This window comes from Macaca nemestrina, chromosome 6, assembly GCF_043159975.1.
Source record: "Macaca nemestrina isolate mMacNem1 chromosome 6, mMacNem.hap1, whole genome shotgun sequence".
Lineage (NCBI taxonomy): Eukaryota > Metazoa > Chordata > Mammalia > Primates > Cercopithecidae > Macaca > Macaca nemestrina.
Genome location: NC_092130.1, coordinates 48,740,667 through 48,768,626, shown reverse-complemented (window position 1 = coordinate 48,768,626; position 27,960 = coordinate 48,740,667). Strand labels below are relative to the sequence as shown.

The window sequence follows — 27,960 nt, the reverse complement described above, 5'->3', positions numbered from 1 at the left end:
GTGATACGTACAATTGAAGGGAGAAATAGAAAATTCAACAAAACAATAGCTGAAGACTTCAATACTTCATTCTCAATAATTGATGGCAGAACCAAACCAAAAATCAGCAAGGGCATAAAAGACTTAATTAAGACTATTATCTAATGGTTATTTAACTTGACCTGATAGCTACAGAACATCTCAACAAGAGCAGAATATATATTCTTTTCAAGTGCCATAAAACAAATCTCAATAAATTTACCAGAGTTGAACAAAGTAGGTTCTCCAACCATAATGGAATTAAATTAGAAACCAACAAAACAATTTTTGAGAATTCAATAAATATTTATAAATTAAACAGCATACTTCTAAGTAACTCATAAGCAAAGAAGTTACATGCAAAATTTAAAAACATTTTGAAATGAATGAAACTGAAAATACAACAGATCAAAATTTGTCAGATCTGGCCAGGTGCAGTGGCTCACACCTGTAATCCCAGCACTCTGGGAAGCCGAGGCAGGTGGATCACCTGAAGTCAGGAGTTCCAGACCAACCTGGCCAACACGGTGAAAACCCATCTCTACTAAAAACACAAAAATTAGCCAGGTGTGGTGGTGGGCGCCTGTAATCCCAGCTACTCGAGAGGCTGAGGCAGGAGAATCGCTTGAACCTGGGAGGCAGAAGTTACAGTGAGCTGAGATGGCACCACTGTACTCCAGCCTGGATGACAGAGTGAGACTCTGTCTCAAGAAAAAAAAAAAAAAAGAGTTAACAGAAAATATTTTAGGATTTGGGGGCTGAAAGGTCTCTGTCTCAATGACTCAACTCTGCTTTTAGGCATGAACATAGCCAGAGAGTATATAAATGAATGACTGTGGTTGTGTTCTAATAAAACTTTATCTATAAAAAGCAGAACGATTTGGCCCACTGTCCATAGCTTGCTAATCCTTGATGCATATGGGCAAAAAATATATATAATTTAAGTGAAACCACGAATGAACTTCTCTTTGGAGAAACCCTCACCATTTGAAAAACAAACAAACAAAAACACACATTCCAAAATTCAGGAACAAAAGAGGGGACATTACTAGCGACCTTATAAAAACTAAAAGGATTATAAGTGTATCCCATAAACGACTTTATTCTAATAAATTAGGCCACTTAAATGAAACTAATAAATTCCTAAAAGACAAAAATTACCAAAATTGGCTCAGAAAGAAATAGAAAATCTAAATATATAAAAGGTGAATAAATTAAATTAGCAATTTAAAATATTCTTATTCTTAAAAGCCTGGATGCAGATGGTTTCACTAGTGAATTCTACCAAATGTTTAGAGAAAAAAAATAGAACGAATCTTCTAGAAACTCTTCCAGAAAACAGAGAAGGACATACTTCCCAGCACTCTGTATAAGGCCAGTATTACCCTGATTATCAGAGCTAGACAAAGACATCACAAGAAAACTAAAAAGCAGTATTTCTCACGAATATAGAACTCCAATATCTACAGCAAAATATTGGTAAATCAAATCCAGCAACATATAAAAAAATTACATACCATGATAGAGTGGGGATTGCTTCCTAAGAATACAATGGTTGGTTTAACATCTAAAAATTAATTAATGAAATCCATGACATTAAGAGTTTAAAGATGAAAAACAATATGACAATACCATCTCAATAGACATTGAGAAAAAGCATATGACAAAATCCCACACTCATTCATGATTAAAGGATGGACAAAAAAAACGAAACCATCTAAAAACTAGGAATAAAAGGGAACTGCCTGTCTCTAAAAGAAGCATTCAGTTAAACAAAGTAAAAATAAAAAGGCAACTTCTTCTATCTAATAAAGGGCATCACAAGAACCTTACAGCTAACATCATACTTAATCATGAAAGATGCAACGTCTTTCCCCTAAGATTAGGAATAAGGCAATGATGTCCATGGTCACCACTTCCATGCAACATCGTATTGAAAATTTTAACCAGTACAATGAGTCAAAAAAAAAAAAAAAAAAGTTGGGGGCAGGGAGGACAAAAGTCATCCAGATTGTTAAGAAAGATTTAAAACTATCTGTTCACTGATAACATGAGCCTGTGTGTAGAAAACCTTAGGCAACCTACACAGAAAAATGAATAGACTAATAAGAGTTTCAGAAAGACCACAGGATATCAAGATCAATACACAAAAGCCAATCCCACTTCTATATGTAAGCAATGAGTAATCTGAAAAGGAAATTAAGAAAATAATTCCATTCAAACTTAAGCACTTGCAAATTTTTGATACTGTAAATAACCTAGTTGATGGACATCCATGAATACATACAGTACTTTCTGTATTTCAGACATCCATGTGGATAGATTTCTGGAACTTACTTTGCTTTCACAGTGACAGATACAAAGATATAGGCATTGAATATAAAGTGATGGTTTCAGAGAACAATGCTTGTGTTGTAAAAAGTGTGACCAAAAATATAAGGCAATTTTGGGTTCTGCCAGTTAACAGAGTTTCTTCTAAATAAACTCAAAAACAGTGAAGGTCACTCACCTGCACAGCATGAGATAAATCTGACGTCAGACACTGACGGAACCTCTCATCACTCCCAATTCCTTGAAGAACAAAGTCAGGCACATAAGATGAGCAGTAACCACCTAGCAAGGACCTCCCAAAGTTGGCAATGTTGGGCTGAACAGCACTCACTTCGATTAACTTTGACCTGGAAGAAAAATGCCCCCAAAAGACATCTAATTAGTAATAAATATAGTTAACCAGTAAAAAAACAAAAACATGAATTCTACTAGTCCATATTTAACACTAGTCTGTATTAAAATCAACTGTAAATTCATCCTTACATAATGGTAATAATCATAAAAATTAAGAGTAAAATGGTAATAACAGTAAAATCAAGAGTAAAATCATCCTTATTTAAAAACTGGCTCGAGTGCTCTATCAGAAAATAAAATACTCCTTCTTATTCAGAGAAGGTCTGATGAACAACTGTGTAATGAAGTGAGGATCAATCTTCCCTAACAGACTTTAAGAGAACTGTACTTTGTGTTTGTAGCACATTCTTAATACAACCAGATTATGAAAACAATCATCTAAAACAAAACAATTAAATGCCTCACAAGTCCAAAGCTGGGTATGTAACGTTTCTCAAGTATGAATCTTCTCCTTGCATACTTGACCCAAAGTATATGTTCTCTGTTTTCCTCTTAGTCTTGGCCAAATCTATTTCTAACAGCCATTCTAACATCTCAGGGATTAGTACTCCCTAACTGCCAGGCTCAGCATATGTCCTTTTTTGGGGCAGAAGTCACTCCTAAATGGCTTGAAACCTTCTAAGCAGTAAGAAATCTTATACTTATCAACCAGATCCTTTAACTTTTCTCTGAGGTCTTCATAAAACCTTTCTGGGGTATTTCTGGGGCTTAGCCTTTACTCCTTCTTATGAGTTACGAGAATATGAAAATAAGAGAGAGCTATCCAGGACAATGATCTCTTCTTTTATACTAACCTTCAGAGACCAGCTAAAGAAAAGAATGGTACATATTTATATAGGGCCCATTATAGGTGAAAACTTCCTACTTACCCAGGAAAAGGTATCTCATCCTCTTCTGCCCAATCTTCTTGCTCTCCTCCATAATAACTGCTAACTTGTCTAGTCATATCATGACCTGTATCTTCACTTTCACTATCCCCAAGGGCACTATCTGAACTTTCATTTCTTGGAATGTCCCATTCAGTTCCTACAGCAATTTTTTTATCTGAACTCTCTTTATCCCCATGGGGGACAAGAATGGAGAGTGTATCTCTTTGGTCCTGCTGAGGAAAGCAGGTTTTACATGAATCTTGGGGAACTGTTTCTATACATTTACAAAATTCATTGTTCTGTTTGTTATTTTTTGCACACAATATTTTTGAAAACTCTAACATACAGCAATGGTCTTTACTATCTGCACTTGTTTTAATTGGAACATCATCAATAGTCCTGGTTTCAATTGAATCATCATTAAAATATTCGTCAAATAAGCTCATGCTTTCTGGGTCTGAATGATTCCAACAGGGAAGTTCACAGGGCTCTTCAGAAACCATGTTCTGTATATCAGACTCTCCAGATTGGTCCTTAGTTGTTTGTTTAGTTTCTTGATGCTGATCAACAGCCCCTCTTTCTGGCTTCAACGGTTTGGTGTGATGTCTGGTAATCTGATCCACCACTGCCTGACTTCGAAGCTCAGTATCTGAATCAGGTGACATAGAATCCCCAATCAGGAAAGTAACCTTTGTCTGGGCAGCCTCACAAGAAAATGAAGCAGGCACAATCTTATCTGGAGGTTTTTTCTCCACAACCATTCCTGTGGATCTCATTGCTTTGCCTGTGTGACTGTCTGAATCCAGCAACTTCTCACTCTGCCATGTTTCCTCTGTTGGCTCTAAGCCTGACTCTGACAATGCACATTTGTCTACTGGAACAGATCCTGTGCAAACAACCGTCTCTAACTTGGCATCAAGGCAAGTTCTTAATTTATCTCTGTACTGTTTAACATCAACAGCATTTTCTTCTTGGCAGTCAGAAGGAGAAATCATCCGGCACTCATCTGAAATTCCTAGCAGCTCCTTAGAGCTGTTTTGAGCATCTTCTCTCTCTTGTTGTGAAATGTTCTCTACATTTTGCCCAAGGAGTGGATGACTGCAATATTTACAGTTACAACTGGGAGTTCTTATTTCTTCTGACTCTTTAAAGAGCAAACTGCTTTTGTTTCTATGCATTGTGACAAGGACATACTCCGATTCTTCTATTTCACCTTTCTCTAAAGTGGTAGTAATTACTGTGCCTGGCATAACGATGGCTTCATCTTCTCCATTTTCTAAAAGATGCGTTTCTTGAAGTTCAGAGCATCTTATAAAATAAGTAAGAAAATAAAGTAGCCTCTGGACCATGTCTTGTCGTTTGCCAACTACCACAGTCCTTGCTAACCGTACAGGAGAGCCAATAGCGCCATACAAGTCTCCTGTAATGGAAAAATCAGTTATTGGACACATCCTTTACTGACACAGCTAAGTAAGCTATTTTTAATGATCAGAAACCTAATCTTACTGTATGAGTAGTTGTTTACGTTTTACGTTTTTTTTTTTTTTTTTTTTTTTTTTTTTGAGACAGGGTCTCACACTGTAATCCTGGCTAGAGTACAGTGGTACAGTCATGGTTCACTGCAGCCTCAGCCTCCTAGGCTCAAGTAATTCTCCTACCTCAGCCTCCTGAGTAGCTGGGACTATAGGTATGTGCCACCACACCTGGCTAATTATCTGTATTTTTTTTTGTAGAGACAGAGTTTTGCCATGTTTCCTAGGCTGATCTTGAGTTCCTGGGCTCAAGCAATCCACTGGTCTTGGCCTCCCACAGTGCTGAGATTACAGGCATGAGCCACCATGCCTGGCCTCATTCTTAGTTCTTTAACAGATGAGTGACTATTCAAGGGAGGAAGATGAGATGAATAGTCTTAACCAGAGAGAAAGGTGAATTTAAGGGTTTTCAGGCTTCCTCTTTAAACAAATGCTATGGTTCAGAAACCTCAAGCAAAGAGTCAGTTCTGAAACTCACATATCCCAAGAATATTCTTTAACCCAGGCTCCATGAAGAGCATTTTTACCTGGTTAGAGAAGTACTGCCTGAAGTACTATGTACACAAGGACTCTGCAGCTGTGTCCAATCAAGAAAAGACAAAGCACAATATCTGCTGGCTTGCAAGGACAGGAAAGGAGTAGCGGTAAAATGGAGCAAAGCTAGAGTAGTCACACCACACACTTAATCATTCCTGATTTAAATCATATCTCTGGGGCCAGGCACGGTGGCTCACGCTTGTAATTCCAGCACTCTGGGAGGCCGAGATGGGTGGATCACTTGATATCAGGAGTTCAAGACCAGCCTGGCCAACATGGTAAAACCCTGTACTTACTAAAAATACAAAAATTAGCCAGGTGTTGTGGTGGATGCCTGTAGTCCCACCTACTCGGGAGGCTGAGGCTGGGGAATTGCTTGAACCCAGGAGGCAGAGGGTGCATTGAGCTGAGATGACACCATTGCAATCCAGCCTGGGCGACAAGAGTGAGACTCCGTCTCAAAAAAAAAAAAAAGAAAAAAAGAAATAAAATTAAAAAGTAAGTCATATCTCCAAACTTTAACTGTTGTTCCCCTAGCCAGCACCCCATCCCACCAGCTCCCATGTTAGTAAGAGCCTATTTTCCCCTTCCATTCCCTAGAGGGTTGGGTACACAGGATAGGCCAGAAGGGGCAGGAAGAGAGAGACTCATCCTTACTAAAAGGAAAAGAAAGGGCAACGAGTTTAGCCATGCAATTCATTTTCACTTTTGAACCCATTCTAAACATGACTAGCGATTATGTTAAAAGCAGGGGAAGTGAGGGGGTCAGGACTAGAAATTATCATTTCTATATTTATGCTATACTTCAAATTAAACCAGTAATTTCAGTGCCAAAACTATGGAGAACAGGGCTGGGCATGGTGGCTTATGCAGGTAATCCCAGCATTTTGGGAGGTGGAAACAGGCTGATCACTCGAGCCCAGCAGTTTAAGACCAGTCTGGGTAACATGGCAAAACTCTCGTCTCTACAAAAAAATACAGAAAATTAGCTGGGCATGGTGGCTTGCTCCTGTAATCCCAGCTACTTGAGAGGAAAAGGTGGAAGAATCACCTGAGCCCAGGAAGTTGAGGCTGCAGTGAACTGTGATCGCACCACCGCACTCTAGCCTGTGCGATACAGTGAGACCCTGTCTCAAGAAAGAAAGAAAAAAAAAAGGAGAATACAAAGCCACTAATTTCAACTTAATTTAATTTTTGCAAGTTGTCAGTATATACATTTAAAATCCTCTATTTTTACTTTACAAAGCCCTCACACTTTTTAAAGGAACAAATATAAATAGGTCTCAAATAAATACATGCTATAGGTATTATTATGATAAATTTTCTCCTCTGGCTAACACACTGGCTCAAATATCACCATGCCACTGTTCTAAACTACTCCCACGATTCCCACGAATTACCAAGTAAGTTGAAATTACTTTGGTATGGCAAGTGAGTCTTTCATGATTCCCATTTTACTTTTCCAGCTTTATCTTCTTATACTTATCCTCCTTCTTGGCAGTCAGAAGAAGAAATCATCTTTATTCATGCAAAGACCCAGTTAAACTGGACCACTGAATATGCTCTGCACTTTTAACACCTACTCTTTACTCATGTGATGTCCTGTCCCTTTCCTCAATATCTCTGCCAGTCCATAGCTTCCCACCTAAGCATCCTCACTTGGGCAAAAGTAGGCTCCCCTGTTCAACTCCTACTAAACTTTTCATTTCTCTTATAGTTCCTCCTTGAATTATTATTGTTGTCTGCATATATATTACCTACAGTCTTAGACTGTTGACTTCTTGAGGGCAATTTCCAAATCATTCATCTTTATAGCACAGAGCCTTAGACAGTCAACAAATGACTGTAGAATTAAAAAAGGATTTAAATGTCCCAATTTAAAAAATACTACTAATAATTTGATTTTTAAAAAGTCAGTGCAATGGAATACTACTCAGCATTAAAAAGGAATAAACTATTAATACACACAAAATAGGTGAATCTGCAGACAAAGTATATACTGCATGATTCCATTCATATAAAACTCTAGAAAATGCAAGTAATCTATCATGACAGAAAGTAAGCCAGTGGCTGTGTAGGGATGGTGGAAGAGGAACAGAGAAACTGGGGAGAAGAAGAGGGGGAGGAAGAGGAAGAGATTACAAAAAGGCATAAGGAAACTTTTGGAAATGATGCAATATGATTACTGTTTTGATTGTGGTCATGGTTTCAGAGGCATATATGCGAAACTTATCAAATTGCTTTTTTTTTTTTTTGAGACAGATTCTCGTTCTGTTGCCCAGGCTGTGGTGCAGTGGCATGATCTCGGCTTACTACAACCTCTGCCTCCGGGTTCAAGGGATTCTCCTGCCTCAGCCTCCTAAGTGGCTGGGATTATAGGCGCCTGCCACTATGCCCAGCTAATTGTTTTTTTGGTTTCTTTTTTTTTTTTTTTTTTTGAGACGGAGTCTTGCACTGTTGCCCAGGCTAGAGTGCAGTGGCGCGATCCCAGCTCACTGCAAGCTCCGCCTCCTGGATTCACGCCATTCTCCTCCCTCAGCCTCTCGAATAACTGGGACTATAGGCGCCCGCCACCATGCCCGGCTAATTTTTTGTATTTTTAATAGAGATGGGGTTTCACCGTGTCAGCCAGGATGGTCTCAATCTCCTGACCTTGTGATCCACCCGCCTCAGCCTCCCAAAGTGCTGGGATTATAGGCGTTAGCCACTGCACCTGGCCATTGTTTTGTATTTTTAGTAGAGGCAGGGTTTCCCCATGTTGGCCAGGCTGGTTTCGAATTCCTGACCTCAAGTAATCCACCCACCTCAGCCTCCCAAAGTGCTAGGATTACAGGCGTGAGCCACCGCACCCAGCCCAAATTGTGTACTTTAAATATGTGTTGGGCCGGGTGTGGTGGCTCACGTCTGTAATCCCAGCACCTTGGGAGGCCAACGTGAGCAGATCGCTTGAGTCCAAGAGTTTGAGAGCAGCCTGGGGAACATGGCGAAACCCCATCTCTACAAAAAATGCAAAAACTAGCCTAGTGTGGTGGTATGCACCTGTAGTCCCAGCAACTTGGGTGACTAAGGTAGGGGGATCATTTGATCCCAGGGAGATTGGAGCTGCAGTGAGCCATGATCATGCCACTGTACTCCAGCCTGGGCAAAAGAGTGAGACTCCATTAAAAAAATGCATTTACTATATGTCAATTATAACTCAATAAAATGGAAGGGAATGGGGGAGGGAGCAAGGGAGAAAGCCAATAGGGAAGGAGGTTGGTTATATGAACTGATAAGCCATATGACAATCTACCTGGCAAGGTCAATCACCAGAGCAACCTAAGGAAAGTTACTACCCAATCACCAAAATGTTCTCATCTTACTCTTCTCCCATCATCTAACAGCAATAGAGTAGGAGCAGAAATAACTAGCAGCTACGTTTACCAGACAGTCTTAACCATTTTACATGTATTATCTCATTTAATTTTTACAACCTTTAAAGTATGTATCATCTATTATTATTCCCACTTTATGAATAAGGAAACTGTGATTCAAACGTGGTGTGCCTGACTCCACAGCCTGTGTCTTTAGCACTCTGCTATAATCCCTCCCTATTGCCTATGAACTTATCAACCACTTACTCTCCCCTCTTCCCCCACTTGTTTAGTGGTGTTTAACACTGAGGGAAACATTTTCCAAAATGACTCAGAAAGTGAACAAAAGTGGATCAACAGAAACCTCAGTGAACTGCTTCCCTCCTAACCAGATTTATTTTAGGTATCACAGGTGACTTTGTTGATTCATTCTTTCTTGCAAAGTACCTAACACAAAGTACAAAATCATAAAACACCCTGAAAATCTGGAGTTACTAGTAAACCAGCTATTAGCCTGTTCCTCTTGCCATACCTGCAGTTCTTCATCTATAAGGAATGATTTCAGGTCTAAGATGAGGATAGGATAAATTGCCAGACATGAAAGGACAAGCAAAGCAGAGATGCTTTAGAATGCAGGAGGTAAAGGCATTTTATTTATTTTTGGTTTTGCTATAAAAATATTACAGATAGCTACAAAACAAGTTTAATATATACTGTAACAGTTGTCAGATTACATACCCAGTTGTGCCCAAAGTGGGTTATATGGATGAGTCTTTGCCAACATGTCCACACTCTGAGAGGAATGCTTTTCTAAAAATATTTTTATAGGTGGCTGTCCATTTGGCATGACTGTTGGAACCCAGGCAAGATGATTAGTCAGAACTGCAGTAATGAGAGCTGGCAAGAATCTGAAAACAAAATACATCTGATCAAATTCCAATCTGCCTTCATGAAACCTTTATGTAGTGACAAAGTAAGCAAGAAGAGTATATATGTTCATGTGGCCAAATGGCACCAAAAAAAGCAGAGGAGAGAGGAAAGGATGAGTATATAACACCAGGATTAAAATGAAAGTTAATTGTTTCCGGTTGAGAAGGAGTTAAAAACTACTTAAAATAAAGGTAACATTCAAAAGAGCTATTGTAGATCATAAGTACAAAACAGAAATGCCCTTTTACTTCAAAAATTATGGATTCTTTTTCTTTTTTTTGAGATGTAGTCTCGCTCTGTTGCCCAGGCTGGAGTGCAGTGGCGCAATCTCAGCTCACTGCAAGCTCCGCCTCCCCAGTTCATGCCATTTTCCTGCCTCAGCCATCCGAGTAGCTGGGACTACAGGCACCCGCCACCACGCCCGGCTAATTTTTTATATTTTTAGTGGAGACGGGGTTTCATCCTGTTAGCCAGGATGGTCTTAGCCAGGATGGTCTCGATCTCCTAACCTCATGATCCACCCGCCTCGGCTTCCCAAAGTGCTGGGATTACAGGCGTGAGCCACCGTGCCAGGCCCATTATGGATTATTTTCAGTGTTTAATCACACAATTCATTACTGAATCAACCAGCAGGTCCTTACATTTCCAAATTACTGAATGGGAAAACGAGGCAAAGTATTGAGCAAACTCCGTCTATCATCAAAGAGAATAAAAACATCTGAATTACTCATCTGGATTCCAAAGACTTGAATAGTTAAAAGAAAACAGTATGATAAAACATCACACTGAAAATGCATCACTAAAATCCTAGCATTTCCTTACATGTTTTTTTTCGTTTGTTTATTTTTTTGAGACAGAGTCTGGCTCTGCCGCCCGGGCTAGAATGCAGTGGCATGATCTCGGCTCACTGTAAGCTCCACCTCCTGGATTCATGCCATTCTCCAGTCTCAGCCTCCCGGGTAACTGGGACTACAGGAGCCCACCACCACGCCTGGCTAATTATGTTTTTGTATTTTTAGTAGAGATGGGGTTTCACCGTATTAGCCAGGATGCTCTCGATCTCCTGACCGCATGATCCACCCACCTCGGCCTCCCAAAGTGCTGGGATTACAGGTGTGAGCCACCACTCCTGGCCATCCTTACATGTTTTCTACCTCTTTTCTATGAAATAAAACTATAAGTGGATACAATTCACAAAAAAATGGGCAGCCTCAGACAATTCTATGTCAGGAATTTTAATTACATAATTACAGACATTTTCACTGCTTTTCATTCATAAGGTTCTGTAATATTCTTCCATACCCTATCATTTAATTATTTTTTAGAATTCTGATTATTAATTTTGATTAATAATATAATTTCAAAGATAATGGATGATTTTTCCACATCTGTAATTGAGTTTGATTACAATATCTAGTTATAATAAATAAATAAATAAATAAATTCATACTGATTTTTGGAAGCATTTTCCATTAGAAAAGTGAACTCCTTCATGAAACGATAGCAAAGGTGGTTCTTTTCTGGAGTCCCCGACATCATTGTAAGCCAGACAGGTTCTCCAATTCGTGGCATCGTGTAAAGATTACAAATTGTTGTTCTAAAAAGAGGAAGACACATTATGAAATGTATAGTTCCCAGAGTTACATACTCTTAAAATAATTTTAAGTTTATGTTGCCAGCTTCGGCCTTACACCTACATTATTAAAGCTTTTGAGAAAAGACAGTGGACCAAGTCCTTCCTTCCTTATCAACAACACAGTACCATGGGAAATAGTCTCAAAATATGTTGGTTCTGGTGTTGGCTCTCCCCACCAGTGACTGTGTGCCCCAGAGTAAATTATTTCCCTGCTTTAAGCATTTGTTTCCCATACCTGTAAAATGAAAGGATACCATGATAATTTCTAAAGCCCCTTCCAACTCCACATTTCTAAGGGGTATGCTGTACTTAAATATACTGCAAATAATCAACTACATATACAAAAGGAAAATATTCTAAATGAAGTAACGGCTTATCCATCTACCCACTCAAAACAACAGTTTATCTGCATCATTTTGTTGCCTATGCTAAGACTCTAGTATAATGTTCTTCAGGACAGTGAGAACACTATACATACAAGGTATATTTTATGACTCTCTCAACCTTCTACAGTGTTTCCTTGAATCAACACAAGAAAAGATTATCACACAATTAGCATAGTGCTTTCTTAGCTGTCTCTTGGACTAATTTAGACAATAGTTAGTCCTGTGACTTATACTTTCTCCTGAAGGCTTCAAAGCATACTTTCAAGATGTTAATTATTTTCTTTTTACATCATTATCTATTTAGCAAAGCCCTATACATTTACTAGACTAAGCAACTCCTGCAAAGCCTTAGGCTTAAGAAACTAGTCAGTCTGGCAGAACTACAGAATGGTGCCCTACTTTCTACTCTTTAAAATAATGCTGTCTAGTAGAACCTGGCAATGATGGAAACCTGCACTGTCTGAAACAGTGTAGCCACTAGCTGTATGTGGTTACTGAACACATGACATGTGACCAGTATGATAAAGGAAGTGAATTTATTTTAATTAAGTTAAACAGCCACATGTGGCTGACAGCTGAGATTGTATTGTGCAATACTGCTCTCTGAGATTTCCACAAATTCTAATACCAACTTCAGTATAACTGTCTAACACCTAGGAGCCAAAAAAGAGAATAATTATCTTGCCTCTACAAGTTTTCTTGAATTTGAAACAATATAAACATGATGTATTACAATGGATAGAAACAATAAAAACAGGTCACTTTAATGAGCTCTCTGTAGAACATACAATCATTGCTAAGAATTTTAAAATAAATGCAAAGGTATATTATAGAGCAAATATGACTAGAATACAAACTAGGAATATATGAAAATGTTTGTTTTTAAAGCTTATTACAGGTGTCCAGATATGATGGAAAACTGAAGACAAATGTGTATCCTCTCTTCAGTTTCTGAGGCCCCAAATGAACACCACCTAAAGATTTGAAAACAGATAAACCAGTGCAACAAACAGAATTAGAGAGGAACCGTCTGGGTGCGGTGGCTCACACCTGTAAACCCAGCTGTTTGGGAGACTGAGGCAGGAGGACTGCTTAAGCCCAGAGTTCAAAACTAGCCTGGGGAACATAGCGAGACCCTGTCTCTATTATTTAAAAAATAATTAATTAAAAAAAATTGCCAAGAAACTATTATTGAAAATTAAAATAGAGATTTCATGAAATTCTGGAAGACAAACATAGGGTGGAATTGTCACTGAAGTAGCAGAGTAGAGGAATTTATAAGGTCATAGTATCACAGACGGAGACATGGACAAAGGGGAGCTAATTTGCCCCACTAAAGCAAGAAGAGGCTCAAGACTCACAAATTTTGGGGAAAGTCATGACAGGAGCTGAGATACAGTACTGAAAATTGGGAGACTAATTCAAAGTCCATAAATGGTTGGCAGCTCCCTACCTCCTCTCCACTTCCCCAGAAAATGACTACAGATAGAAGAGAGCAGATATGGCAGTTGAATGGCCCAGAGGAATGACCTTTTCCAAACTCTTCCTGACATTTGTATCTTTCAGAGTATATAATCAGATATAGACTATATCTTGTAGTATTAAATCTTCATGGGATGGGGGGGTGGTATGAGAGGAGCAAAGATTAGGGGAAAAATAACTAAATATGCTTCTTCAGGTAATGATAATTGAAAAACACTGAAAAACACTGCCCTGAGATGAAGGTCTCCAGTCAAAAGCCTGATTATGCACAGAATTCCTAACCTACAGTTTGTTATCTCATTCTCAACTACAGAGCACAAGCAAAAACACTGATATTTAGAGAAAGCCTCTAAGAAGAGAAAGAAACAACAACAGAAACACACACACACTCACCCATATAAAATGACTCCAGAGGAAAACAGAAATAATGCAAACAATGAAAGAAAACTTTTAAACAAAACTCTAATGTACATTAAAATTAAAGAATATGGCAGAGAATCTAATTTTCAAAGAAAAGGATTATCCAAAAATAAGAAAGCATCGAAAATTTGCTGAAATGAAAAAAAGCATAGAAGGGATAGAAAAACAAAACATTCACAACAAGAGAAGGAAAATATGAAAAAAAAGGAACACAGAACAATCCAGGAGTACCAATTTACCAATTTCTAAAAAAAAAAAAAAAAAAAAAGAATTCCAGAGAGAAAACAGAATGAATAGTAAAAGAAAGCAGAAAAATTACCAGAGCTGAAGAACATGATGGTGCCATAACAATACTGAGATGATAAAAGACCAAGGAACAGGTGTAAACTCATATATCATGTCAGAAAATAAATATGATCTAAAACTGATAAATCAGGAAACAGCAACATTATGTATACTTTTTAATAATACGGAGGTAAATAACAAGAAATAACTAATAGTTAAAAAGAGAACGTGTCTGGGAAGAATGGGGTGGGTAGGATAGGATTCATTTGTTTTTAATTATTAGACCTTTCAGAAATTTTTGTTTCTTAATCATGTGCATATACTTTTTGATTAAAAGAAACAATGTATAAATAAACAAATACGCTGATCATTTAAGAGTTTTTCATGAGTTTCTTCAACATATTACCGTCTACTATAAGTCTATGTGTCATGGGACAGAGCCAGATCACAAATACTGGTATTAGTGGTCCACTGAGGGCCTTTGCTTTACTATTTTAGTATTTTATTTGTTTAAAAGTATTACATATGCTATGGCCTCAGAGTGTTGTCAAGTATAAAGAAGGCAAAGAAATTAACTACACAACAGTGCTTCTCACTATATACAACTCTACGTTGTTATCATTAACAATCTAGAAGTAATGCCCAGGTGCGGTGGCTCACGCCTGTAATCCCAGCACTTTGGGAGGTCTAGGTGGGCGGATCATCTGAGGTCGAGAGTTCAAGACCAGCCTGGCCAACATGGCAAAACCCCCTGTCTACTAAAAATACAAAAATTAGCTGGGTGTGGTGGTGAGTGCCTGTAATCCCAGCTACTCAGGAGGCTGAGGCACAAGAATCACTTGAACCCGGGAGGCGGAGGTTGCAGTGAGCTGAGATTGCACCACTTCACTTCAGCCTGGGCAACAGAGCAAGACTCCGTCTCAAAAAAAAAAAAAAATCTAGAAGTAATGGTTTATTCTAGAAATTATTTCTTTCTTCCTCACTAATAATTGTGCCCTATCATTCAATGGTAAGAAAAGCAAATACTTTCAGTAATCTGTCCCCTTATTTTTCCCAGTCTGTGCCCAGACAATGAAAGACTCTTTTAGTTGGGAGGAAACTGTGGGCCTGATTTAGTTTTCTTTGATGTACCTAGGGTCTATGTAAAAATCTAAAGACTTCGTCTTTGTTAGGCAGCAATGTTAACTAAACATGCTTCCTGCTTCTCTAGCTTTCATGGTTTCTGTATACATGTAAATAATTTCCTTCCTCTTCTCAACTGCCCATAATTTACTAATCACTTGATCTCAAATAATCATTTACTTTAAAGATTATGTCATTGTTAATTTTAAATAATCCCTTAATTTAAGAAATACATTTATCTCTGTGTCCTCGGGGGATTGGTTCCAGAATTCCCATGGTTACCAAAATCCATGAATGCTCAAATCCCTTATGAAATGGCATCCTATCTGCATATAACCCATGTACATCCTCCTGTACTTAAAACCATCTCACTTTGGGAGGCCGAGGCGGGCAGATCACAAGGTCAGGAGATTGAGACCATCCTGGCTAACATGGTGAAAACCTGTCTCTACTAAAAATACAAAAAAAAAATTAGCTGGGTGTGATGGCAGCCGCCTGTAGTCCCAGCTACTTGGGAGGCTGAGGCAGAAGAATGGCGTGAATCCAGGAGGCGGAGCTTGCAGTGGGCCGAGATTGCGCCACTGTACTCCAGCCTGGGCAACAGAGCGAAACTCCATCTTGAAAAAAAAAAAAAACAAAAAAACCGCACCTCACCTCTAGATTATTTATAATACCAAATACAATGTAAATACTATGTTAATAATTGTTATACTGCGTTGGTTTTTTAATGTGTATTTTTTAAATTGCAGTTAATTTTTATTGTTTTTTCTTTTTCAACTATTTTGATCCGAGGTTGGCTGATCTGCAGATGTGGAACCCACAGATATAAAGGGCTGACTGCAGGTCTATTCTTATTATTTGAGGTAGTTATGTTCTATAAAGTCCATTCAAGCACTGAATTACCACTGAACCACTGCCCCTAAGAAAAATAAAACAGGTTCCTATGAGCCTCTGGTCACATTTTCATCAAACCCTCAACACATAACCTTGATGTGCCTCTCTGTTTAAGGACATCTTATCTGATGCTGTTGATTCACTAATATTAAATTCATGGCTGACAGCACCATAAATAATGTCTGAAGGAAGCTTATCTAATGTATTTTTTCTGTAAGGTAAATCACAATCTTCTTACACTGAGTATTAGTATTTCGGCACTACATTTGGAAGCCATTTTTAACAGCAAAGTCACTAACAAAAAGCACAAAAACGCAAAAAATTTGGCACTAAATAAAGGTCAAAAAAGTACAATTGTTAACAGTATGAGAGTTAAAACAAGAAGGCAGAGCATTAGACCCTGTTTGATCTAAACTAGGAACATGTGCCTATATACCTTATATAGGTATACCTCCTATTGAAAATTATATTATAAGAATATTTAATACAACTTTCATATTTGCACAGCAACTAAAGCAAAATAATCAAACAATACAAATGGAAAGGCACATAATCGTGACATATACTTTTATAGATTTTATAACTCACATGTTGTAAATTCCAGGCAATTTTGAAAAGTCTAAGTCTAGGTCATTTGTACTATCCAATACCATAGCAATTGACTCACAAGTATTTAATTAAAATTTTGAAAAATAAAAAAGTCTTTTAAAATCCAAGAGCAAGATCAGTATCCTGTTTGGAAGGAGTCTTACAACAGTATCTACTATTCTGGTAACCTCAGCTGGATCTATAATGACAGTGTTTCCTCAGAGCCCAACCAGAGACTTTTGGCCTTTACCACAAAGCTTGTGACTGCAGAAAAGAATTTGTCAATCCAATAGTATAATTAACTGCAAGTTCAAGGGCAAAGATTCACTGTCTTATACTAATGCCATAAGTGATACTCAAAAAGAATCCTGAAGGATTCTTTCAAGGAAATAAGCAAAAAGAACTATTGAAAACATATACTTACAATGTACCCACAAAATTTAAAATGTCTTGATTTCAATAAATAAAATAAAATGTCTTGATTTCAATAAAACATATTTATAATAATTCTGGTGTAAATAAAGTAAACTAAAACAACTTAAACCAGACAAGGCATGGTGGCTCATGCCTGTAATCCCAGTACTGTGGGTGGTTGAGGCAAGAGGATCCTGGGCAGCCGCCACTGCCCAGCTAATTTTTGTATTTTTAGTAGAGACAGGGTTTAACCATGCTGGCCAGGCTGTTCTCAAACTCCTGACCTCAGATGATCCACTTTCCTCAGCCTCCCAAAGTGCTGGAATTACAGGAGTGAGCCACCGCACCTGGCTCCTTAAGAATCTTTGAGTAAGCTTTCAAGCAATCCTGCCTCACTGGACTTAAAAAAAAAAAAAAAAAAAAAAAAAAATTCCAACTATAGATTAAATTTAGAAAAATACAAGGCTATAACTTTTCATAGTTCTCAACTACTACTTACATTCATAAGAGGCCTATTTTATAGGTAGAGAAACCACTCTAGTTGTGTGTGTGTGTGTGTGTGTGTGTGTGTGTGTGTGTGTGCGCGCGCGCGCGCGCGCGTTTGAATTGTGGTTAAGTTCAATCTTCCAGCTATGTAAATAGCACAGGCACTGTGGCACATGCACTGGGCTACAAGGGAATGTATACAGAGTAAAGCTGTCATAAACCATCAGGAATAATAAATAACCAATTTTACCCAACTGATAGTATTTAGCTTATCAGGATATTAGGTTCAAAATGTCTTGATTTCAATAAAACATACAGATACCTTCCTTTGCATATACAATCACTCTTAAGAACCAGAAATTGCTCTTAATTTCAATACAAAACTGCTCTCAAATGCTGACTCTGACATCCCTGCTAAGAGTTGAACAGCAATTGTGTAAGACAAGGATTATAGTTCCATTACAGTAGCAGAGAAGATACAATTTGGTAATTTTTCTCCTTGAAAAGAGTTTTGTTCTTTTTTTAAAGAGATGTGGTCTCACTCTTATCACCCAGGCTGAAGTGTAGTGGCACAATCACAACTCACTGCAACCTTGAATACCTAGTCTCAACCAATCCTGCCAAGCCTCAGCCTCCTACGTAGCTGAGACTACAGGCACATGCCACTTGAGCTGGCTACTTTGAAAATTTTTACTTTATAGAGATGAGGTCTTTTTTTTTTTTACTTTAAATTTTGTGGGTACATTGTATAAGTATATAAATTATGGGGTACAATGTGTAATAATCATATCAGGATAAATGGGGTATCCACCATCTCAAGCATATATCCTTTGTTACCAACAATCCAATCATACCCTTTTAGTTTCTTTTAAATGTACAATTAAATTACTATTGACTATAGTCACCCTGTTGTGCCATTAACAGACACAGGGTCTTGCTTTTTTGGCCCAGGCTGGTCTCAAAACTCCAAGCAATCGTCTCACCATGGCCTCCCAAAGTACTGCAATTACAGGCATGCGCCACCAAGCTCAGCCCTTGAATAAAGTTTAAGCCAGTTATTTCCAAAAGAGTTTGTGAAATATAGATGCTAGCCCCATACCTACTGATTCACACTCCAGGAGTTTGGGAAACAGTTTTCATTATACTTCTCTAGTGACAGTAGTACCTGAATGGATTTTTTTTTTCTTTAAAAAAAAAAAAAAAGCATAGGTTTACTATGTAATTTAAATTCCAAAGAAAAGTCTAGATCAATTTAGGTTGTGGTTTGTTTGGCTCTTTTTCTTTTTTGAGACACAGTCTTGTTCTGTCACCCAGGCTAGAGTGTAATGGCGCAATCTCGGCTCACTGCAACCTCTGCATCCCAGATTCAACTGATCCTCATGCCTCAGCCTCCCCAGTAGCTGGGTTTACAGGCATGCACCACCAAGCCTGGCTAATTTTTGTATTGTTTGTAGATACAGAGTTTCACTATGTTGCCCAGGCTGGTCTTGAACTCCTGGATTCAAACGATCCACCTATCTTGGCCTCACAAAGTGCTGGGATTACAGGCATGAGCTACTACACCTGGCCCAATTTCAGTTTTTAACTCAACAAAGTTTTAAATCTTACTTCAATTCAATGTGTCCTTACATTAAAATATTGATTTAAAAATATTTGAACTTCCAATTTCAGCTTTGACCTGGAAAGAGCTTGGAAGTCATTATTCTTGTTCTTAGAACACGGAAAAAAACTGAAGGAACTGAAAAATCAATGACTTTTCTTAGTTACATCACCGAACTGAGGACAGAGGGAAAACCATCACCCTGAAAACTGAAAAAAATGGGTAAATACAGTGAATGACAACTGAGATCAACTTACCTGAAGCAGAAGCCTTTGGAACCAAAAACCAGTAGGAGCACTTAAATAGTAATTGACTAACTGATGAAGATTGAGTGTGAATTCCTCTCAATGACAAAAACTCCTAGGGGCCTAGTCTTAGGGAGACCTCCCCCACTTTCATGGGGTACTACCAGATTTTCATGGTGAAAATCGGAGAAACATCTGGCTATGTTTTGGACAGAGGTAGTGACAAAGTAACAGTTTTGAAATATTCCTAGAGCATTCTCCAAATAAAACTACTTTACCAGAGCCTTATCTAACTTGAGAGAGGAGCAGCCTTCCTGGCTGGCCTCTGAAAGGAAAAAAAGGCAGCAGGGAGAGGGATGGCTAAGAAATACTTCCAAAGGTCACATCCCGGAAATTCAGACTAAAAAAAAACAAAATCAGATTTAATTATAAGATTACAGAACATTTCCCCTTCTTCTCTCCAACACCTTACTTCCATATCAATATGGCTCCAGTGTAACAAATGCAGATTACAACTAAAAGAGCTGTAGGACACAGAATTTATTCAAAGTAGTTCCTGGGGAAAACAAAAGAAAGAGGAGTTTAAAATTTAAAAAAAAAAAAAAAAAGGAAACCATGGGAAATCGAAGCTTCTGGCACCTACAACTAACGCTACAGCAAACATTAAACACATCTAAGGTTCCTTTGCTAGGTTAATATAAAACTTCATACTAAAATCTTATTAAACTCAGTTCCTATATCCTAACACATCATATATAGCTATCAACAAAAAATTGGAAAGCAACAAAAACTAGTCTGAACAGACAAAGTAGGCATCAAAATCAAACTCAAATTTGCCAAAGATTTTAGAATTATCAGAATGGGAATTGAAAATTATGATAAATATGTTTATTTTATATAATATATATTATGATTACTGTTGCTCTAATGTTTACAAAAGACAACATGCAACACCAGATGAGCATGGAACAGAGAGATGGAAAGCCAAAAAATCAAAAGGAAATGCTAGCAATTAAAAAAAAAAAAACAGGAGCAGGAATAAAGAATGCTTTTGATAGGCACATCAGCAGACTGGACATGACCAAGGAAACAATCAATGAGCTTGAAGGTATGTCAATAAAAACTCCCAAACTGAAAAGCCAAGAGAATAAAGGATAAAAAATAATATCCAGGAACTGTGGTATAATTACAAAAATATACATGTAATAATACAAAATGGAGAAGTAAAATATATGAATAATAGCTTAGAATTTAAAAAAAATTACTAACAGACAACAAACCATAGATGCAGGAGGCTCACAGAACACCAAGCAGGATAAATACCAACAAATCTACTCCTATATATATCATACTCAAACTGCAGAAAACCAAAGACAAAAATCTTAATAGAAGTAAGAAGGACAAAAACAACCTTACCTATAGAAGAGTAAGAACTGCATTAGAGTTCTTGTTAGAAACTATGCAAACAAAGAGACTAGGGAAAAATGGTTAAAACATTGAAAGAAAAACAATAGAATTCTGTATCCAGCAAAATAATTCAAAAGGAAAAGAGAAAGACTTCCTCAGACAAAAACTGAGAGATTTGATGGCAGAAAAAATGATATTTAAGATACATTAAAAGATATTTTTCAGAGAAAACAGGTTAGAAACGCAAATCTACATAAAAAGAGAATTTGAAAAGTAATAAATGTAAAATAAAGTCTTTCATTTTCCTTATCCTAAACTGACTTAATAGAAAAATAATTGTTTAGGGTAATAAAAATGACAACATATTGAACGATCATAGCTAATGGAAAATTAAATTGAATGACAGCAATGTTACAAGGGATGTGATGTGAGGGAAAATTGGAATATTTTGTTATGAAGTATGTGCACTCCCTGTGAAGCAGTACAGGGAAAATTAGTAAGGATATAATAGAGCTGAACAGTACCATCAGTCAACTGAATCTAATTAACATTTATACAATACCTCATCCAAAAACAGGATAATACACAATCTTCCCATGCTGACAGGGAACATTTGCCAAAATGGACCACATTCTAGGCCATAAGGCACACCTTAGCAAATTTAAAATAATAGAAATCATACAATGTATATTCTCAAATCACAATGAAACTAGAAATCAGTAGGAAAAAGATAACTGGAAAATCCCCTAATACTTGGAGATTGAACAACATGCATCTAAATAACACATAAGTCAAAGAAGACATTGTGAAAGAAATTTTAAAGTATTTTGAACTAAATGTAAATTCAACTTATCAATTCTTGTGAATGCAGCAAAAGGAGTGCTTAAAGGGAAATTAATAGTATTGAATACATATATCAGAAAAGAAGATCTAAAATCAACGATCTAAGCTTTAATCTTAGGAAACTAGACAAACAGCAGCATAAAACTAAAGCATTCAAGAGATAAGGAATAGTAAAATCTAGAGCAGAAATTATTGTAATTGAACAGAAAATCAAGAGAGAATATCAACAAAACCAAAAGCTGGTTCTCTGAAAAGATCAGTAAAATTTTTAAGCCTTTATCCAGGAAACTAAAAAAAAAAACACAAAAAGAAACAAATTATAAATATCAGAAACAAAAAGAGGGGTATCACTACAGATACAATGAAAATTAAAAGGAGAATTAAGGGATTATATGAACAAGTCTATGCCCACAAACTTAGATGAAATGAACCAATTTTTTGAAAAACACGCACTGCCAAAACTCACAGACGGTGAAACAGGTAACTTGAATAGCCTATGTCTACTTAAAAATTGAATCAATAATTATCTACTCCTGGCAAACAAAGAATAGAGGGGAACTACCTCAACCTGAAAGAATATCTACAAGAAACCTACAGCTAACATCCTGTGAGAGACAGGATGTTTTTCCCCTGCGACTGGGAGCAAGGTCAAGATGTGTCCTCTCACAACTCTCATTCAATATCATACTGGAAGTTATAGCTAGGGCCGTAAGAAAGACACAAAGATAGAAAAAAGAGGGAAGGAAGGAAAGAAGGAAGACAGAAAAAGTATACATGTGGAAAGGAAATAAAACTATTTATAGAAGACTTGATTTTCTATATAAAAAGTTTCAAAGAATCAACCAAAAGAAAACAAAAACTGCTGGAACTAATAAATGATTATAATGAGGTTGCAGAAAACAATGTAAATATACAAAAGTCAACTGCTTTCCTGTAGACCAGCAATGAACAACTGAAATGTGAAATTAAAAACAATACCATTTACATTAGGTTCCTTCCCCCTGCCCCCCCAAAAAACAAGTATAAATCTAAGAAAATATATACAGAGTCTATATGAGGAAAACTACAAAATTCTGTTGAAAGGAATCAGACGATCTAAATAAATGGGAAGAGTTTCCATGATAATGCATAGGAAGACTCTATTGTTAAAATGTCAGTTCTTCCCAATTTGATCCATAGATTCAACACAATCCCAGTCAGAATCCCAGCAAGTTATTTTGTGGACACCTACAAACTGATGTTAAAGTTTATATAGAAACAAAAAAGACCCAGAATAATCAACATAATACTTAAGAATAAAAACAAAGTTGGAGGACTGTTACTACTGAACTTCAAGATTTACTCTAAAGATACAGTAATTAAGATAGCATGGGGATTGGGAAATAAAGGAGATGCTGGTCTAAGGACACAGAATTTGGCATGGGGGCTCATGCATGTAATCCCAGTACTCTGGGAGGCCAAGGTGGGCAGATTGCTTGAGGCCAGGAGTTTGAGACCAGTCTGGCCAACATAACAAAATCCTGCCTCTACTAAAAATACAAAAATTAGCCAAGTGTGGTGGCACACACCTGTAGTCCCATCAACTTGGGAAGCTGGGGCATGACAATCACTTGAACCCGGGAGGTGGAGGTTGTAGTGAACCAAAATTGCACCACTGTACTCCAGCCTGGAGGACAGAGTGAGACTGTCTTAAAACAAAAAAACAAAAAAGCAAAAAAACAAAAAAAGAAAAAAATTTCAGGGCTCAAGAGATCTATTACACATCATGGCAACTACAGTTAATAATAATACTATATACTGGAATATTGCTAAGACAGTAGATTTTAGGTCTTTTTAATGACAAAAATGATAATTACGTGAGGTAACAGATACGTTAAATAGCTTGACTGAGCCATTCCACATGTGTACACATATCAAAACATCATTTTATACACTGTAAAGATACACCATATTTACCTGTCAACTAAAAAAACAACAAAAGCAAGGTAATGGCCAAATATATATACATAGTCACAGAGATCAACAGAACAGAACAGAACAGAACAGAACAGAACAGAACAGAACAGGGAGCCCCCAAACAGACTCACACAACTAGAGTATAAACTGATCTTTGACAAAGGAGCAAAGGTAATTCAATTGAGAAAAGAAAGTATTTTCAGCAAATGGTGCTGCAACGACTGGACATCCACATGTAAAAGCATGAATCTAGACAAAGACCTTACAGTTTTCATAAAATTAATTCATAATGGATCATAGTTATAAGCATAAAATGCAAAACTATAAAGTAGACAGAAAATTACACTGGAGAAAATCTAAATGACCTTGGGTTAGGCGATGAATTTTTAGATATAGCACCAAATACTATACAAGAAAGAAAAATTGTTAAGTCGGACTGCATTAAAATTAAAAACTGCTCTGTGAAAGACACTGTTATAAGAATAAGAAGCCACAAACTGGTAAAAAGTATTTTCTTTAATCTGACAAAGAACTGGTATCCAAAACAAAACAAAACAACAACAAGAATCTTCAAAACTCAACAATAAGAAAAAAAAGGCCAACTTAAAAAGGACAAAAAACCCAAACAGACACCTCACCAAAAAAGATACACAGACAGCAAATAAGCATTTGAAAAGATGCTCAACATATGCCATTAGGAAACTTCAAATTAAAACAATAATGATACATCACTACCTGACTCTTTGGAGAGCAACAGCAACTCTAGTTGCTGGTGGGAATGCAAAATGGTACAGTCATTTTGGATGACAGTTTGATCATTTCTTACACAGCTAAACACAATTTTTACATAATATCCAGCAATCATGCTCCTATGTATTTTTCCAACTGAGTTGAAAACATGTTGACATAAAACCCCAAACATGAATATTTATAGCAGTATTATTCATAATCACCAAAAGCTATAAGTAAGATATCTTTCAATAGGTGAATGAAAATGAATAAACAAACTGGGTTACATCTATATAACGGAATATCACTCGGTGATGAAAAGAAATCAGCTATTAGGTAAAAACAAAAGCAATAACACCACCACTACCAAGGAAGAATCTTATGAAAGACTGGCTGAGTGAAAGAAGCCAGTCTGAAAAGTCCACATAGTATATGATTTCAAGCATACAACCTTCTGGAATTGACAAACATATAGAGACAGTAAAGAAATAAAGAGAACAGGGGTTGTCAGCAGTTAGTGAGTAGGGATAAACAGGTAAAGCACAGGGGATTCTTAGGGTGGTGAAACTATTCTATATGATACTATAATTGTGTATATGACATCATACATTTAATAAAAACCATAGAACTATACAACAGAGTAAACTTTAAGGTAAATTTTGGTCTTTGGTTAATAATAATGTATTAACATTAGTTCACTGGTTTTAACAAATATATCATACTAATATAATACATTAATAACTGAGGCCGGGTGTGGTGGCTCACACCTATAATCCCAGCACTTTGGGAGGTCAAGGCACACAGATCACTTGACACCAGGAGTTTGACACCAGTCTGGCCAACATAGTGAAACCTCGTCTCTATTTAAAATATAAAAATTAGCTAGGTGTGGTAGTGCAGGCTTATAAACCTAGCTATTCAGGAGGCTGAGGCACATAATCGCTTGAACCCTGGAAGGCAGAGGCTGCAGTGAGTTGAGATCATGCCACTGCACTCCAGCCTGGGCCACAGAGTGAGACACTGACTCAAATAAATAAATAAAGCATTAACTGGGAAAACTGTAGGTTGTGGGAGAGGGCTATATGAAAAAACTACTATTTGCTCAATTTGTCTGTAGATCTGAAACTGTTCAAATTAAGTCTATTCATTGTGTGCGTGGGCGTGTGCGTGCACAAACGCATGCATCAAACTGGGAAAATAAAGTTACTTACAGCTATTTATACTCTTAACTGATAATAGACTGGCCAAGAACTACAGAATCTAAGAGATAGGCATGTCTTAGAATTTACCATTTAGTTACTGTTTCGTTTTGCTGTCCCCTACTCCCACTCACAACATTCCAGAAGAAAAGAAAGAAGAGATAGTCATTATTCAGCCTGTGCAGGGCTAGCTCTTCAGACACAAACATGGATAGTATCAGAAGATGCACGAAAATCAGACTGCACTACAAATTAAAAAAGAATAAGGTCTAGATTAATGGCTATAAATCACCAACTCCTAAAACAGAAGTACAAACTAATAATCTTCAGAGGCCCAGCAGGAATAAACTTATACAATATATGGGTTAATACAACTGACTGAGAGAGATAAAGCCTAAAGAAAGCTTATCTGGCCTACAGGCCTAAAGGTTCAAATGTTTATTTAAAAAACGCAGTAGTCACATAAAATGTCTGCTGGCTGGCTAGAATTCCACCACCTACAATTTACCTGCTTTCAAAAATTATGTTCAACATTGAGAAAACAGAAAACCACTTATCTTGAGCTTAATATGGGCTTCTTTTTTCTCAACTGTAGAATACTTACTGAAATATCAAATCAATGGTGAGGATATGTATCCTAGGCAGGCCTAAACCATTAACATTTGGTTTAAGCAACTTCGTATAATTTACTTCCTAAATCATAAAGAAGATACCTAAACATTTATATTAAAACAATACAACTCAAAGAAATTCTCATCTCAAGCAAATAATCCTGATGTTAAAATTATTTCTATCTTACATTTGTAAAATCATCAAATTTCGTGTTTTCACATAACTTCCAGAAACACACAAACAGGGCTATACAAATTGAGAAGTTATGAAGCCAAAGTAGACTACACATTGGACAGCTCATAAAAATTGCTCTAAATTTCCTCTGCAAATGTATTTGATTTCTGCTATTCTTCATCTATAAGAAACATTTATATAACATTTTTATTTAATCATGAATGGCACCCAAAATGTGATAATCTCAACCTTTAAGGTTTAAGTACGAAGAAATGAAATTGTGAATAACTTTGCATATAATTCAGATATAAAGAGTGAAGATGCCAGTGAACAAAAAAAAAACACACTGATTACTGTATCACTAGAGTTTGTGTCCCAAAATGAAAAAGTTTTAGAGATTGATTTCAAAACAATGTGAATATGCTTAACACTACTGACCTGTACACTTAAAAAATGATTTATAAAGCTAAATCTAATGTTATAGATTTTTTACCACAATAAAAATATTAAGTTGTTATTTGTTAGCATGCTTCATATAATAAAAAAAAGCCTAAAATTAACGTTAAAATAAAATTAATATATGGCAGAAATATCATCTCAAATATAGTTTTTGCCTGTACAAATTATTTCTTTCTAATACCAAAAAATAACATAAGTTGAAATTAAATCCTGTTTCTCTCTACATTTCCCCTAACCACTGAGTTTACTGTACAGAACAGTAAGACACATTTAACTAGCTTTTCATGTCTTTTATCCTAAACATTATGATGCATAAACCAAATGAATGAGTAGACATTATTCTCTTTCTCAATAATTGAGTTAAGTAAATGATTATTATACAATAGTCATAAAGTAAATTTCTTCAATTTAAATCTACCACTCTTTAGCTCAGTTTTTAAAAAAGTTTTATATATTTTAAAAGTTTTAAAATTTTATGTATATGTATGGCATGCCTACAGTTTCATCATAGCAATCCTGCAGTTTCACAAGCTAAAACAGCCTTTCACTCCAAGATGTGACGGTCCATTTAAACAAACAACAATCTAGAAGATCCCTGCCCCAGTAAGAGACCACAGAGTTGTCAGTTAAAAAAATATTTGGTTTTTCTAAAAGTAAGGTACATAGACTACTGGTAACAATAAAATTTACACAGTGGTACACAGTGTACATAATGTGGTATATAAATACACATTTATTATTACTATCATTGTTGAGACAGGGTCTCACTATGTTGCCCAGGCTAGTCTCAAACTCGTGAGCTCAAGCAATCTAACCACCTTGGCCTCCCAAAGTACTGGGATTACAGGCACATGCCAATACGCCCTGCCCAGATACACATTTTTAATTTTAGTTACTATAAATTTATTTTTATAGCTAGTTTTATTATGGTAAAGCATATTGTTTCCCTATCTAGGATAATAAAGTTTCATGTTGAAATAAATTTATTTAGGTATAAAAGATGATCAAATTTAAAGAGAAACACTAAATTTAAAAAGTATACATGATACATAAATTTGGCAAAATTGTTAAGATATGATATAAGTAACGTAAGTTGGGA

General features: G+C 36.7%; 1 protein-coding gene across 3 annotated transcripts in view; it reads right to left on the bottom strand.

Annotated features, from left to right (window-relative positions):
* Window positions 1-27,960, bottom strand: part of LOC105467191 (folliculin interacting protein 1) — a 158,939-nt gene that overhangs the window by 26,504 nt on the left and 104,475 nt on the right. For all 3 annotated transcript variants that reach the window (XM_011716665.3, XM_011716668.3, XM_011716666.3), the window contains 4 exons: window positions 11,375-11,521; window positions 9,733-9,902; window positions 3,573-4,992; window positions 2,528-2,696 (listed from right to left, as the gene is read on the bottom strand). In XM_011716665.3, coding sequence (XP_011714967.1) covers window positions 2,528-2,696; window positions 3,573-4,992; window positions 9,733-9,902; window positions 11,375-11,521 — 1,906 coding nt within the window. The remainder of the gene's footprint in view (window positions 1-2,527; window positions 2,697-3,572; window positions 4,993-9,732; window positions 9,903-11,374; window positions 11,522-27,960) is intronic.